The sequence below is a fragment of the Chanos chanos genome, chromosome 8 (assembly GCF_902362185.1).
Source record: "Chanos chanos chromosome 8, fChaCha1.1, whole genome shotgun sequence".
NCBI classification, from domain to species: domain Eukaryota; kingdom Metazoa; phylum Chordata; class Actinopteri; order Gonorynchiformes; family Chanidae; genus Chanos; species Chanos chanos.
Genome location: NC_044502.1, coordinates 33,287,864 through 33,304,634, shown reverse-complemented (window position 1 = coordinate 33,304,634; position 16,771 = coordinate 33,287,864). Strand labels below are relative to the sequence as shown.

The 16,771-nt window shown below is 41.0% G+C and overlaps 1 protein-coding gene across 1 annotated transcript; it reads left to right on the top strand.

Moving 5' to 3' along the window:
- Positions 1–40: 40 nt before the first annotated feature.
- LOC115818878 (CREB-regulated transcription coactivator 2) lies at positions 41–13,703 on the top strand. Its single transcript, XM_030782378.1, has 15 exons — positions 41–214; positions 3,948–4,049; positions 4,376–4,489; positions 4,610–4,671; positions 5,691–5,759; positions 7,115–7,200; positions 7,336–7,362; positions 7,955–8,034; positions 8,168–8,217; positions 8,989–9,221; positions 10,752–11,230; positions 11,601–12,125; positions 12,727–12,810; positions 13,045–13,249; positions 13,340–13,703. Exons 1-15 carry the CDS (start codon positions 41–43, stop codon positions 13,540–13,542), a joined length of 2,493 nt encoding a protein of 830 aa, XP_030638238.1. The 3' UTR covers positions 13,543–13,703.
- Positions 13,704–16,771: the final 3,068 nt, after the last annotated feature.

The window sequence follows — 16,771 nt, the reverse complement described above, 5'->3', positions numbered from 1 at the left end:
TCATCTCGGGCTGTATGTTGAAGTCACCGAGTTGTAGAAGATGTCCGCCGCTGGTACAGGAGGTTGCGGACCCGGACCAGGACCCGGTGCTGGTTCTGGATCTGGGGCCTCCAACCCCCGAAAGTTTAGCGAGAAAATAGCCTTGCATACTCAGCGTCAAGCTGAAGAGACAGCTGCTTTTCAGGAGGTCATGATGGACATTACCTCGACTCGGGTAAGTTGAGGTGGAGGGAAGCTGGGACGCGTCCAGCAGGAGGAAAGGCCTGTCGGGGATGTCAGTTTTTTTGAAGATTGTCTGATAAGTTAATATGAAATAACTACAAGGATTAGAGAGCAGTGGAACTGCTTAGGAAACAACACGCTGTTTGTTGTGTGTTTACTAGGAAGTTAGAAAACATAGGCTGCCTTGCTTAATGTTTTGAAGACGTTGGTTATCACTGATGCTGCAGTAGTGATGTGAGAGATTTTTTACGGCTGGAGGGCTAGTTCAAGCTAATATAAGCTAAGTTTGGATCACAGTTAGAGGTACAAACTTATTGACAGATAGTACCGTAAGCAACGGTGTTAGTACCCGATGGACATCCAAAGTGTTGCAAAAATCCAGTTGTGGACTGTGAACATCAAAGAACAGTAGGCAGCTAGTTGCTGCTTTGAACCACAAAGCTAGTTAGGATAGCAAGATAACGCTAGCTTAGGTTTTGACGGACGACCGTCAGTTTAGCTGAGCTGCGTTCGCTGGCAGAAAACGGTTACTGGGTCACTTTTGAGAACAGTTTTAATACCCTTGCTACTGGTGTTACATTTCTGTGATGAAAGGTTACCAAAACTTTATCTGAAATTTACCAATCATTTGTATGTCAGCTAGCTAACAAAGCTAACTGGCTAACTAGATAGACAACGCTATATCAGATAGTGTGAAGTTAAAGTTAGCTAAGCTAGTTGTAGTAGCGAGGGAATCAATATGCTATTGTTGCTAACTTAGCAAATTCGCGTATCAAGTTTGACGTGTTTAGACAGTATTTCTGCATCAGTTAGGGTTCGCTAGTTGTCTACCTCAAGGAAACATGCTCGAAAGATGTTTTTACAACGGTCAAGTGGTCACGCCAGCTTAAATTAATTTCTTTTCAACTTTGTAGACATTACGATGCCACAGGTCTGCGTATCCGGCACAGTTATTAGCTAGCCAGCTAATTTCGCTACCAGACTGTCAAACTAAATAATATGCGAAGAGCCCAAAGGGACAGTTTCTGCCGTACCCCCTCCTCTGGCTTGTGTCTGTACTCTTGATAATGAACCACAGTCTGACCACAGGATGTTTTTACGACGGTGCAATAAAATATTTTACTTTAGTTAATTGAATATTTATTTGCGTACAAGAATAGATTGACCGGGTTCTCCTAAGAAGTAAGAATGCCTAGTTAGGCACCACCTCAGAATTGAACAGATGTGTTACAATGTTTGGGGGGAAAAAATTCTGTTTGAAAAGCATTGGCCACGTATAATTCAACTGAACGCCAGCATATTTAGTCGTTGCTGTAGAAGAGTAAACTGAAACTGAATCCTAATCAGCACTTTAATACTTCCAAGCAGTATTGTATGTATCTGCGTTGTAGTAAAAAATCACTTTTGTGTAAGATCGTACAGTTAGAAGATTGGAGCAATGCAGTGGGCTAATTAGACTATTTATTTGTCATATGTAAGAAGTGCCTTTGCGTGTATTTGTCTTCAAATGCTCTTTAAAATCCTGTTAAGTCTGACCCCATCCTGAATTTTGAGTTTTGAGTCGGTTATGTCACCCTGAGAGGTTAACATGTCACTTGTGCCACAGCACATATTGATATATTTAGTATGTTCTTCAGTCATTCTGTGTGTGTGTGTGTGTGTGTGTGTGTGTGGAGGGGGGGGGGGGGGTGATTGCCTGGATTTTCTTAATTTTTTTTTTTCAAAGAATGCTGCACTGGACAAAATTGTTTACATATGGCGCAATGGTATTACAAAGCAGAACAGAGGAAAATATGACTATTTTTTTGGCCTATTTAGAGGCAAACCACATCATCTATGAATGTCTCTCTAAATCACTGTGGGCCATGCAATATGGAGACCAATTCTGGTATAACCAATTATACCAATTATATTAATTGTACGATAATGAGTATTACAGTATTTTGAGTTTGACATTGTTTGCTAGATTGACTACAGATGTGGGAATTTTGATCTCAGGATCTTTTCAGAATTGACCCAATGAATGCAGATGCTGAGAGGGAGATGTTTAACTTCATTCTCCTGAGTAAGGCAACTGGTACATTTTTCAAATCAAGGCTTTTTTTTGTTTTGAAATATAGGTAGATGTCATGTCACAGGCTTTTTTTTCTCCAGAAAGAAAATTACATTGCAGATAAGCACAGAATTGACCCAGATGTCAGCTGAGGCACAAGGTTACGTGGATGGCTTATGCTCTTTTTTTATATCTAAACTCTAATTGATTGTATCTTTTCCTATAACCCTCCACTGAGATGTCTTCTCTCACTGAGAAAATAATGGCGCTACTAAGCACAACACAGACTGAGTGAAGGTTGAGACTCAGCTTAATGGACGTTGCTAATTTGTCATATGGTGTTTTTCATCTGTGGTGGAAAATGTGGTTTGTGGTCTTGGGCTATGTCTTGTTGAGCATGCTAAAGGATAAAATGACTTTTTTTCTTTTCTTTTTTTCTTTTTTTTTTTTGAAAAAAAAAAACAAAACAAAAAAAACAAACGAGAGTGAGATGTGCCCATATAGCTTGCTCAGAGATGATCACTGGTGGTGAGAGATTTGTCTGGCAGTTATGCGATAGGACAACACAGTCTATAAATTATAGAGAAATCAGCCATACTTTTTTATTAAGTTTTGAATTATGGTCCCAGAAGCTTTCCGTTGACTGGGATCAACCAGTGTGTGGCATACTAAATTCTTATTCAGTAATCATTCAGCTGTCTTGTCAATAGATATGGATTATCAGTTGCTCATTGTAATTTTGCTGTCTTGAAGATTTGTAGTATTTTATGATTACAGTGTTTCAGACCTGCAACCTAGCAGAACAAGTCAGTGGCTCATCCTAAAGTCATTTTAAGCAGTGTCTTTAGAGAGAATTTCTAACTCCATATCACTGTATTGTCCACATAAGAGCATGCCATTTTTATCCTGTTATAAATATAGAATACTCTTAAATAAATCACAATGTGAAAGGCTTCCTCTTTCATTAGAAGTCTTTTCTGAATGAGTATATGCTTTGTTAAGGCTTACTGAAATTAATCTCGAAGCACAGACGAGAGCTCTGAAGTGTTCTTGGCTATGATGCTTCCCTTTAAGTACTTGAAAGTCCAATTTGGTTAATGCTATGCTTTGTTTTTGTTATAGCTGATGTTTAAATGTGCCTGGTGTCACACTGGCAGCAGCACAAAGCCGTATTGTCAGTGTCATTCTTGTCTCTGATATAGCCCTTTTGAAAGTTCTGGAATGCGAAACGCTATTGGTCAGAGAGTTGTCAAACAACGGCTTGTTTGTGATGTTGCAAAGGGACTGTAGTACACTTTGGCTGAGTAACAACACCAGTTACAATGGCACTCGTTTCAGACAGCCTCAAGATGACAGCTGCCAGGGGCACGCATGAATGGGCAATTGCTTTCAGTGGCAAAAACTGCTTCCGAGACCCATTTGGAACCGCTTACGCTGATCTGTCTGATATCGCATGTGTCAGAGTGGAGAACCCAGCTGATTTAAAAAAAAAAAAAAAAAAATTATTTAAACCTTTTGTTACGAATGCATTTTTCTTATCTGCATCACTCAGAGGCTAGTTTGATGATTCATGGAACATTTAAATTTGATCTGCCCAGCACTTGACGGCTGTTAGAAGCTCACTTGTGCACACACCTGTTTCATATCCATTTCTGTGTTGTTGCTTCTCCAGATTCAGGCTCAGAAGGTGCGCTTGGCCAGGACACAAGGTCCGTATTACGGAGGTTCTCTGCCTAATGTCAACCAGATTGGAAGGAATGCATCTGAGCTGCAGGTTTGCCTCAGTCACTCTGTCTGTGTGATGTTATATGGTTTTACTGCGCAAATCATCACTTTTTTTTTTTTTTTTTTTTTTTTGGAGGGTGGTAGTCGCCAGTACTGTATATTTCTGTCCTATATATTTCTGCCCTGTATATCTCCACAGCATGCAACACTTTTCAATACTGAAATATCATATCAACTTATCCTGTAATTATTTTTGCTATTAAAGGTTTATCGAAGACTAGTCTCTCTCCTTTTTCATTCTTGCAGATTAATAGCACGTCAACCGACGGCTTGTTAGTAATCACAGTGTCTGTCTCTATGCATCTGTTCCCTTAGGGACCATTTCATTCTAACCTGGACACCGGTCGCTCCACACGACACCATGGGTTGGTGGAGAGAGTCCACAGAGAGAGAAGGTTTATCTCTCCAAGCCGCCCCTACAGGAGACAAGTATCCTTCCCTTCCAAAACAAAACCATCTGTTTGTGTTCCAGCTGTTTTACATTTGTCAGAATAATCTTAAGATGTATCAGAGAGTTTACCTGTGATTTTCTTTGACTGATGTTCTCAGATGGACAGCTCCCACTGCAGTTCTGCCTATTTATCTCCACCCCCAGACCCCAGCTGGAGAAGGTAATGCCCAGTCTAAGATCACAGCCTACTCTTATCAAAGATGCCTGTGTTTATCCTTCAAGTCATTTTGCTGCCTCTCTAGACTTCAGAATTTGTCACATGCTAACCTTGACAGGACTAACCTCTCAGACTGAGCTTCTTTTGTTACTGATACCTCGGTTGCTCTCTGGGCTTTATAGGTGCCTTTTTCTTTCTTTCGCAACTTTTTTTTTTTTTTTTTTTTTCTTCTGAGGCTCTCTTTTTTTTTTTTTTTTTGTCAATTTTCAGGAGACTTTGTTTTGGATCTTCACTTTCACTTCACTTTTCATTCATTCCAAATCTTCCTCTTCTGCCTTTACTAAAATGACTGGACTCTTGCTTCAGAGAGGGGGAAATTGACTCCTTCAAATTAATCTAGACTAGTGCTTCAATACCATATGTTATGCCAATTGTCAGTCTGACCTTGACGTTTCGTTTGTGACGAATATGCTGTCAGAAACGCAGACTTCCTTGAAAACGTTCGTTTCTGCTGTTCTTGAGGAGATGCTGCTCTTCCTGAAACCTACGCAATGAATTAGATGCATTAAAATAATCACCGTCGGGCTGTTTTCTGGTGTGTCAGCAATGTTCCATCTCCGTTCCCTGCGATCGGCCCGGCTCATTGATGAACAGCCCCCTGTAAATCCACCCGACGTCTCTAAGTGGTCCAGTCAGCTCTGAGAAGAAAAAACCCAAAACGATGTAATTGCAGTGGCGTGTACACGCTGAACAAATCACAGAACACCATAGGACATACCGTAAAACGTTGCTTTAAGTCAGCAAATGTTATCCCTGCCACCCGTCCTCTTCAGATAGGAGGCGATGGAAAAGAAAACAGTACTAGGCAGTCTCTAGAGCGGATTTGTGTGTGTGAGTGTGTTTGTCAGTGACCCTCTCTCTGAGCCCCTCTGCTGCTTGTTTTCGGTTCATTCTCAAGCCTGCAACATTTTTTTTTTCTTATGATCTGGAAAATAATGGGCATTTCTCTGTCAATCATGAAGGAACTGGTCCAGCAATTTCCCCATGGACAAAAGCCAGTTGTTCCGCCTTCCCACCACAGCACTCAACAGGTGAATTCATCCCTCTGCTCTCTGTCTGCCTCCAGCTGGGTGCTGGCCTGCAGACCCAGCCCTGTGGCACAGTCCAAGATGCTCTACTCATTTTTTCTGAACAGATCTAAATCTTGATCACTGCTTTAATGTTTTAATGGTTAGGGACATGCGGTAAGACCAAGTTGCAAGAAATCACTGATGATCCTTAGTAGTAATTAGTGCTGGGTGGTATACCGGTTCATCTGTTACACCGGCTTTAATTTCCTGTATGGTACGAATTTTTCATATACTGCCATACTGTCATATAATTAAAACAACTGCTGTAATAGGCAATAGGCATCAGCTTATATAATATTAATTGCTATGGAGTGCGCAGCCAAGTGTGTTGAGAGGGGACCCCTGTTAACGTGTGTACCCTGCTTACCAACAGTTATAACATTAGAATGCAGCAATTAATTACCCACAACTTACTCTCTTTAACAGGGCAAAATACCATGGCACACAACAATTTCTGACACATAAACAGTTTGTATTGTTTACATTCTGCAACTGTTTCATGCATACTGATTCCGTTATATATTGTATCATTTTGTGGGGCCTAACAAACCCTATAGTAATCAAAGCCTTCATTGTATACATGAAGAAATAAAAATGTTTCCATGTTTTGTGTACTCTTCATGGTGGAATAAGCCACTACAAACCTATATAAAGGCCCAGTCATGCAATAAATTAATAAATAAAAATACTGTGATATACTTTGAAACTGACAGAATCTTAAAAAAATACCGTGATGCAAATTTTGGTCCTACCACCCAGCACTAGTAGTAATTCCCTCAGAAAGCAGCAAGAGATGCTTGTCCTTTTTTCCAAATGTAGATGATGTACTTGTATGGATTCTCAGAGGTGAAAGATCTAAGTAGACCGATGTTTGACCTCTTAAAAGCTCGCTCAATGACACTACTTTTCTGAACGAAAGACGTATAGGTTGATATTACCATGGATTGGAAGGTGTTTCTAAGTTTGATGTCTGGTTCTTTGGCATGTTGTTTACTTGCAAGATCTGTTCATACTGACAATCTGATATTGCTTATTGTTTTCTTCGACAGCCATGTCAGTTTCGTGAGCATTTAAGTTTATCCTGAAATTTCAACAGGAGCAAAATCTTCTGCACTGGAAATTACCCAGTTCTTGTTGACAACCTTTCACTCATTAGCATTGATGTGACACTCATAATTGAATCGTCTCATGTTTATTCTTCCTTTCCTTCCTTTTCATCTCTCAATCCCTTCCCTCACTTCAAACGACAATCCTCTTTTTACTCTACATCTGTTTTTTCCCCCCACTTTTTCTCCTTACATTTGGTCTCCCAACAGAACCAACTCAGACTCCGCACTTCACACCAGTGTAATGAATCCGTCTTCGGGGGATCCCTTCGGTACCCCACAGGGAAGACGAACTGGTGAGTCCTCTAGGCTCTCTGAGGATAAACTCATGCCCTGTTTCAAAAACAACATCCTTAATGCGAAGAGGGTTTTATGACTTACTGTCTTATTACAATTTTGTTTTAATAACCCCATTTTGTTCCATATTACAGGTTTAACAGAAGGCGATGGGAGAAGAAGTAAGTTTTTTTTTTTATTCTGTTATGAATCAGGAAGGACCGCATTAGAAACTAAAGTATTTCAAAATAGTCACCTGGGCAAGGATTGATGGCTGTTGAAGATCTCTCATTTGTGCTGACACACGTTGATTAGACTTTTGCGGTAGGACTTCTTGTTTTGGAAACAAATCTGACTGGTCATAGAAGAGTAATGCCCACGTGTTATATGGTTACTAGTGTGTTGACTTTTATGGCAAGCGTTAGTAAGCGTCTCTTAAAGTGGTTGTTCATCAGACTTTAAAATGAGTTCGATTGTGGTTTCACCTTGTGGCTCCTGTGTGTTTCTCTGATTTCATTTAGCTGAGGGTAATTTGATGCATTCTGTGTTCCCCATGAAATCAGTACCCACTGAAATGCACTTGTAAATGGTCATATAGTTACCGAGCTCCAGTGAGATTAAAGTAAATGCAGGATTTGGACTGTCCTGCGGAAAATCAGGCCACAGGCTCAGATATCCTTTCAGGACTAATTTATTCAGTTGTGATTTAATATGGTCTGGAATCCAGATCTTGGACCTAATGTTTTCGGCGATCTTTCTTCGCTCTCATCACAGTGTTCCCATACCCTGTGCCGCCCATTGAGGAGAATGTACTGGATGAAGGCAAACTCCTTAAACCCTGGGATGCAAAGAAAGTATGACGACTTTTATTAATCTTATGCATCTCTTATACAGTGTGCTTTATCATGCTGTCTTGGTCTATCATGTTATGTTTGATATCCTACGCACCTGGATTTAATATAAGTTTTGCTTTCTCCCAACCTGTAGCTGCCCATGCTATCGTCACGACCAAAGTCCTGTGAAGTCCCTGGCATCACGTAAGTCAGTCTGACAGATCTGCAGTACCAGAGCTGCAAACATTAACTCCAGTAGTAATTTTATCGTTGCACATCCCTTAATTTTAGTTTAATGATCTATGAAGAAAGTCTTAATCTTCATTTATATCCAAGACTGGAGAACATCAAAAGTGACTGAGAAATAAAGGTTACTGTGAATGCAATGCACCAGCATTTTAATATCAGTGGAGTTTGTTTTATCACACAGTAGGGACTATAGTTAGAGTTCACCCTTGGCATAATGTGTTGTTTGGAAGAATGTGACGTAACGGTGAGAGATTAATCTCCATGAATTTGCCCGTAAAACATTTCCCAGTAATGAGATCTCTTCAAGTATCTCCTTACCCGTATTCCTGTTTCACATCCATATTCTTGCCTGTGCTATTGGTATGAATCATATGGCCAGTTTGCTACAGGCTTTACATTATACACTCAGTGGTGCCCACTCCCTTCTCTATTCTCCCATCTCATTAATTCAGCTCTCCCTCACACTCTCCTCTATTCCCTCTTCACATCCAACTTAATCTGAATTTTATATGCACAGTGTTTTCTTTTGGAGCTTGTTTCTGCGTCAGACTGGGATAGGGCTTCTCATGCCAGTTTCTGACTGCAATTCTTTATTAACTGCCCCCCCCCCCCCCCCCCCCCCCCCCCCAACACACACACACACACACACACACACACACACACACACACACCAGTCCACCCCCAATAACCACCCTAACTGTCATTCTCTTGTTTTACCGTCCACAGTATTTTTCCCTCCCCGGACCAGCAGTCCAGTACACCTCATGTACCCTCAGCACTGAACACAGGTGGCTCCCTGCCAGATCTGTCCAGCTTGCACTTCCCCTCACCACTGCCTACTCCGCTGGATCCAGATGAGCCAGGTTACCCTTCACTCAGTGGGGGCAACAGCACCGGCAACCTGGCCAGCACCCTCACTCAACTTGGCATCAACACGGGCAATGCCTTCCACTCGCCAGGTACTGTGGGTGTGGGTGTGGGTGTGTTTGTGTGTGTGGTTTTTTTTTCACCTGAAACACCTGCGTTGAATAATCATTAAAACAAAAAACACATCCGTAACTGCTAGTAATGTATAATCAACGTGACTCTGCTCTTTATATCTGCTCTACACTTGTATTTAATCAAAGAAGAAACGGGTTGTAGACTTGATATACTTACGATAAGAAAAGACCATCCAGTCATTTCATTTCTTTAGTTTCAGGGACATAGTGGCTGTGTAATCGGAAATAGCAGCGTCTCTTATCTCCTTAAGGTGACTGAGCACACCACACACAGGAAACTGACTCAATTGTGCTGTGAAAGTTAGCTTCTGGGAGTATGCTTAGATCTATGTAGTAAGGAGAGCAGTTGTGCTGTCTGGAGAGGTTTATTTTTTTGATACATGTAGCACCAGCCTAGTTACTGGTTGTTAAGAAAGATTTGTGTGTTATATTCCTGCCCCTCCTTGCCATTGTCTAAGTCAGTGCGTCTCTAGAGTTTTAGTGGCCTGTGAGTGAAGCGTAACCATATGCAATGGAGCGACATAGAACATTCGTTTTATTTATAGTAACAGCTATTGGTCTCCTTGATTTTTACCAGTTAACACACAACCACAAGTTGAGTGTGAATCATTTAAAGTCAAGGAAGTAGTTGAAATCCAAGATGATCTGTCTGAATTTCTCCATGAACTGAAATTAATCAGTCATCTCTCCATTGGGTCCTGCTGTGCAGAAAGGTTAAAGTTGAGCTGCAAAGCTGATAACATCTGTTAGCATTTGAACCGCCAAGCTGACGCCCAGTGGCATTGTTAGTGGGTTTTTTTTAAATATTAAAAACACTGTCACACCTATGTTATTTTCTTTCCCTGACTTGTGTTTTGTGTGTACCTAGATTGAAATATAAAAATCACAAAGTGACGTTTTTAAGGTGTTTTTTAATTTCTCTTTATTTTTTATCTATGATTTTATGGTTTAAAATTTAACAGATTTGAGCTGCTTCCTTATTTGCTGCTGTTACTCATTTGTTATTCATATATTTTAGCACCTTTTTGGTTCTACTTGGGATGAGACGTTTTTGACATCAATTTACATATAAGATAAATATACTGAATCTACTGTTCAATCACTCAGAGCATCTGTTTAAGCTGCTAAAAACACAATGGTCTTGTGGCTTTTGCGGTAATATTTTCCTCCAGGCACACTGGCCAGTATGCTGTCTAGAGAGGCTGTAGCCTGTAGTTACACGAGCAGTGCATTCACAAGTACACTCTGACTTTAGATTGTAATTCCTGTTGATGGCAGATGGCCTGCTGATTTGCACTTGGCAGCAGAAACTCATGAATTTCAATGAAGATTAATAGCCAATGGTGCCTACTGGAAAGATATTTTTTAAGGTCAACAAAGCCTCTATATTCAAGACTTTCTCTTGAATATAGAGGCAGATTCTAGTGAAGTGAGAATCTGACATGTTGTGACAGGATTTTCTCTCTGTCTCTTCTGTTTTCCCTCCAGGCCTCATGACATCTTTTCAGGGCACTATGAGTAACCCTTCCCTGCAGTCTTCACTTAGCAACCCTAACATCCAGTCCTCACTTGGCAGCCACTCTTTTCCCAATTCCCTTAGCTCCACCTCTTTGCACTCATCACTTAGCAACCCCTCCCTACAGTCCTCACTCAGCTCCTCCCCCTCTCTGCAGTCCTCCCTTAGTAACCAATCCTTGCATTCCTCTCTGAGTAACTCTTCCTTGAGTGGACAGTCCCTCCAGTCAGCAGCCAGTAACCCCAGCTACAGCAGCGGCGTGGGTGGGTCCGGCTCCTGTTCGTCCTCGTACTCGCCGCTCTTAGCTGGCCAGGTGCAACCCCAGCTCAGCACCTCCCCTCGGAGACGGGTGCAGCTCTCACCTCTCATCTTGCCCATGAGTGAATCCCGACGACACCACCCAAAACAGTTCTCTCCCACCATCTCCCCTACTCTCTCCTCCATAACACAGGTAAAATAACACACCATACTATTGTCGAGGTATATACACAGTCCCAAATGAAATAGGTCCATTGTTACACATCACATGCTGGGTGGGGTTTTTCTCTTTGCACATCAGCCTGAGGCTAAAAGCTCATTTTGCCTAGGCACGGCTAAGATTCTATACTTATTGTAGGACATTAACCTAACCTTGAATGAACTTGTTTGTCCTAATAAGAATGGAGGTCTTTTGTCCAGTAATCATACGTGAGCATCTTCCTTTGTTCTAATGTATGTTCTTCTGTTACTGGTGTAGTAGTTTGGTCATTTAGACATAAACTTAACGTTGTCCAGTCCATCATGATTAACCTGAATTGTGAATTCTCCTCTTGCATTCTTAGGGTGTTCCACTGGACACCAGTAAGTTGCCCATGGACCAGCGGTTACCTCCTTACCCTTACAGTCAGACTCAGCAGCCTCAGTCAACACCTCAAGTAGCCCTGCAGGCCCCACAGAAGGTCTTAGGTTCTGTCCAAACAGGTCAAACGCCGTCCCAGCTGCAACAACCCAGTCAGCAAAACCCCCAGATGCATCACCACCAACATGTGCAGCAGGTCCAGCCCCTGCAGCGACACCATCCGCGCCCGCAGATGCCGCCCCAATCCTTGCAGTTACAGATGCAGAATGTGCACAATTTGCGCAAAAGCCAGAACTTTAAGATGCACCAGTCTCCGCACCAGCAGCCCAGCGCTATGGAAACCCAGAGCAGGGAAGCACAGGGCCAAAACTCACAGTGCCTTCAGGAACAAGAGACGCAGGAAGCCAATCAAACAGACCATCACCAGCAACAGCAACAGCAGGCCCATCAGATGGACCAGCAGAACCAGAGCCTACCCCAACAGATTAATGACCTTGGTCTTTACAACGTAAGTGGAGTCTTTCCCAGTGGATCGGTCTGCCTCTGGAAGTTCTCCAGGATGGAAGCAGTTTGGTTCTGTTATGATTATTGAACACTGGAATTCTTGTTACAGTGTTAATTAAATGAAAGTCAAAGTCTTTTGTCCATGCTAAGAATGTCAGTTACCTACTTGCATGAAATGTAGTCCCCAAAAAATTGCTGAAATTTCTTAAATGTTAAATGGCTCACTTGTTCGTGCGAGTGCTAGTGAGTGGTTGTTTTTCATTTGTATTTACCTTTGTGTCACTGAAACCTTAGAATAGTGCTAAGGTAAAGAGTGACAACATCAGATACTATATCTTTGTTTAGTTTGTCTATTCATAGCACACCAGAGGGCTGATGTCTTGCGTTAGTGACATTGAGATCCTTATTATAGAAAGCTAGAACTTCTCGCAAACAGTCTTCAAAGGCACTGCTCTCTGAGTTTCACACCTGATAGAAGAGAACTGTTTCAAAGGGAATACAAATACATGTAGTGTGTGTGTTTGTGTGTAACTTTATCTAAGCCTTATTCAAATGGGATGTCATTTATTCATACAGAGCATGGTCTTTTCTCTGCTGTATTCTAGGATGCCTTGTTACTGAATTCCCTGTTGGATGATGATCCATACTTGGATCTACAACACCCTGGCAGGCAGAACCAGAACCAGCAAGTATGAAATTTAATTGTACAGATGTTTTACCATTTCATATGAACTTTTCAGCCATAAATTGTAAGAGAGGGGAGGGCACTTGATGCTGATATTTAACACAGCTTGAACTTTAAAAAGCCAAAGTGTAACATCTCAGATATTTCAGATACTTTGGACTTTTTAATGCCAAGTCTCACCTGTTTGTCATCTACACTCAGTTTATATACCCCCCTCTCCTTTGTTCTCGTGGTGCAGTTTAACATGGACTCACATGTAGAGGGTCTGTCTCTCAACCATGGCTTGGGTTCTGGAACCACTGCCAAGAACCAGGAAGGATCTTACCACAGTAACCAGGCAGTGTTGGACCTTTTGGAGTCTGCGGACCAGCAGTTCCTCAATAACCCAAATCAGAACTACGGGGGTGCTGGGCGCCACAATGTGCCCAATATCATCCTTACTGGTAATGCATCATGGTTTTCTTTTTTTGTCCTCGCGGTAGCTCCTCAGTTGGACCTAAGCTCTCTCTAACCAGTCTTTCTTGCTCTCATAGGTGATTCTCCCCCAGGGCTCTCAAAAGAGATCACCAACGCTCTGTCAGGTGTGCCAGGTTTTGAGGTGGACCCCTTCGCCTCTGACGATCCTCTCAGAATGGACCCTTTGGCTTTGGAAGGACTGGGAATGTTGACAGACGGAGACCTTATGCTCGCCGACCCAGCTGTGGAGGACTCTTTCCGCTCAGATCGCCTCAAATGACCCTGGGTGGGCGAAAGATGGGAGTACCACAGGATTTAAGAGGGAACAGTATGGAACCGGAGCTTGCAACCCTTCCTCTTCTAAAGGCCATTGCCCTAGAACCTCAGAGTGCAAAGATAATGAAGGTTTCCCCACTGGAAGTTGACTTCATCATCTCTATGGGGTTAAACACTGCTGAAAATATTCATGATTGATGGGACCAACTTGTCTTAAACACGTTTGGTCCAGTTCTTTTTCTTTTTCTGTTTTTTTTTTTTGGCTATATGCAGGCACTTAATCCGACTGCTCGTGAGATGCAAGAAAAATGTAGGCATTAGCTTGTATGAGTCTTATCTGCATGTTAACAAATGCACTTCAGATAATGTATCACACATGCAGCACACATGTGATATCGGTTCAATGCAAAAGAGGTTATTCAACTTGAAAAGACCTTATAAATGGAATTCCATGAAATAGATGCCCCCATGTGGTTGGTTCTGTCCCTGGTCAAATGTACTTCAGTTAGTAACTATAGGAAGTTACCAATTCTCGACCAGTATTCCCAGTTATGATTTAAAGTTTTTTTTTTAATACTCAAGATCAAAGGAAACAAATGTTATAGTGTAATTTACCTTTTGTTTGCCCTGTTGGGTATTCTTGGGCACTTTTGAATGAATGTTTAGCTCAGGCAGAAGAGAGGTTGTGCTTAACTCAGATCCTGTACTGTGATTTACGGGCTATGCTCACTGCCAATCATTCTCATGTCTTCTTTAGTAATCACTTAATGAGCTGCATGAAAACTATCATGTGAACTTCTCATATAGAGAATATAGCTGGATAATACCAAACTGTTGGCCATAATTTAAAAAAACAAATGAAGATTATTTTCCAGTTAACTTCTCAGTTTTCTTAATTGTGTTTTCAACTAGTTGATGTAAATTTATCATGCAGGAATGTGTTGGACAGTTATTTCTGTGGCAGTTTTCTGAGCTAAATGTAATCAGTTCTGTTTTTTGTTTTTTTTCTTCTGTATGCCTAATGCACTTAGGGCTCCCTGTTTAGATTAGCCACCCATCTTTTTCTGTGCATTTGAAGATAAACCCTAGTCAGGTACCAGGACATGAGACCAGTTCCAGGCATCTAGATTCTGTGGGTCAGTCAAAACAAATTTCCATTGCATTTTGTCCAAATGGCTTTTGTTGCATAGACATTGCATGTTCTAAATGACTAAAATGGTAATTTAAATGCAGATGACCAAGATCTTATGCATATGTATCATAATGGCTATCTTCTCAGTGATTGCTTGCCCCTGGTCTAGTGTTTAGCTGGAGCTGGAAAGTGGTGTCAGGTAAAACTCACTGTGATTTGCACCTGTTATTCCTCTCACCTGCCTGCATTTGCACATGGGTATTCTTGAACAAGGCCATAATCAGAGTATAACATATTTTTGTGTAACAAAATAGTAAGTGCTATGAATTTTATTTTTTAACAAAGTTGAAAAAAGGTTCAGATGTACATATAACTGTATACCTATATTATATTTAAAAAAAAAAGAGAGAGAAAGTCATAAATTAAGGAAGAAAAGCCTATAAAGTTGTGATAGAATGCACCAAAGCAACACCCCTCAGCAGGTTGCATCTTATGATTTGAAAAAGTGATCAGTTTGGATGTGTGAATCTGCAGTGTCAATTTGCCAGCTTTGTAAATGTTTCTGCTCATTCTGTGTTATGTCTCTGTTTGTTTGTTGCCATCTCAACTGTGTTTTTTTTTTTATTATTATTATTATTATTGTTATTTTCATTGATCTTGGATTATATTATTTTAGTGAAATTGTACAGCGATAAAAATTTCTATTTTATCATCCCTTTTACTTTCATTTGTGCGGGGTCGACCCAAGCTTGAGTGTTTTTCTGACACATTTTGTACGTGAAGTGGAAAAAGTAAATATGTCTTAGAAAACATCAGGAAGTCTGTGGCATAGGATATTTGGTTGTGCCATAAAGATGAGATATATAGAAATCCAGTACTCCATTGACTGACTGGCAATGTGGACACAGGGTGGTGTTTTACTGAAACTTAGACTTGGACTCAATCAAGCCAGTTTAAAGGGAACTATTTATTGCATAGACTGCATATTTTTTCCTCAGCTTTCTGTGAACCAGAACAACTCCACTGGCAGAGAAAACATGGATTCGCTCATCTATCACTCTGGCTTTTTTATATAGTTCTTTTTTTTTTGTTTGTTTGTTTGTTTTGTAAGATTTAGTTGTTCCCCTTGTAGTTTCCCCTTGAATTTTCTCTATGTGTGTCCAGACCTTGTATCCTTTTCCTAAAAAATGGTATACATGTAAATCTACACATAATCTACCAGGTCATAATATGAATATGTTTGAATATTGACATTTCTCTCACATGATGAAGTGTTTTCAGTTAACACCTTAAGGTTAATGTCAGTCCATTCTGTACAGTGACGCATGAATGGGAATATCAGTTTGAACTATCAGTCCAATGAATCAGCATGTACTTTCCCGGAGAACTTGAGCTTTGACTAAGGTCGCACTTGAGCCATCAGTAGACTGAAATTGAAAGATTGGCAGCGTAATGCTTTTTGTTGCAGGTATTTAGGGTTTTGACTTTGAAGATGCTCAAAAAGCCTGGCGTGTAATGTGAAGGCGTTACTATTTGCCGCACTTGATCTGCTTGTTATATATGTTCTGCTAGTGGGACAGTGTCAGTTCTCCCTGCACCCGTGGACTGCTCCAAGTCATGCAAAATGTATGAATTAGACAATCCTGATGAACTCTCTCCTGGGAAATGTGGGATGCTTAATTTATGAGTAATTTATGAAAGGATGGTAGAAAAAGCCGAAGGAGGGATAAAGTATGGTTGGGTTTAGGGCTAGCGCTGGCCGCTGCCTGCGGACCATAGAGACCAGTGCAAACGCAGAGCAAGTTATTTGTATGAATATTTTATTCTTGATTTGTCATTTGCTCAGTATGTTGATTGTATGTTTCTTTGTCTTTTTTTTTGTCTTTAATGCAATTAGGGAGAGACAAAAGATGTATTGTGAAAAACAATGTTACTTTGTTCTGCAGGAGAAAACATCTGGTGATATTACAAATTTGTATATATGGCATCAACAATATGTATAAGTACCATACACTTTTGGATGCAAACTTTCAACCCTGATTAGAAAGGAATGACACAACAGAGGGCTCCTAGGCTTCAAATCATGATGGTAGACCGTCAT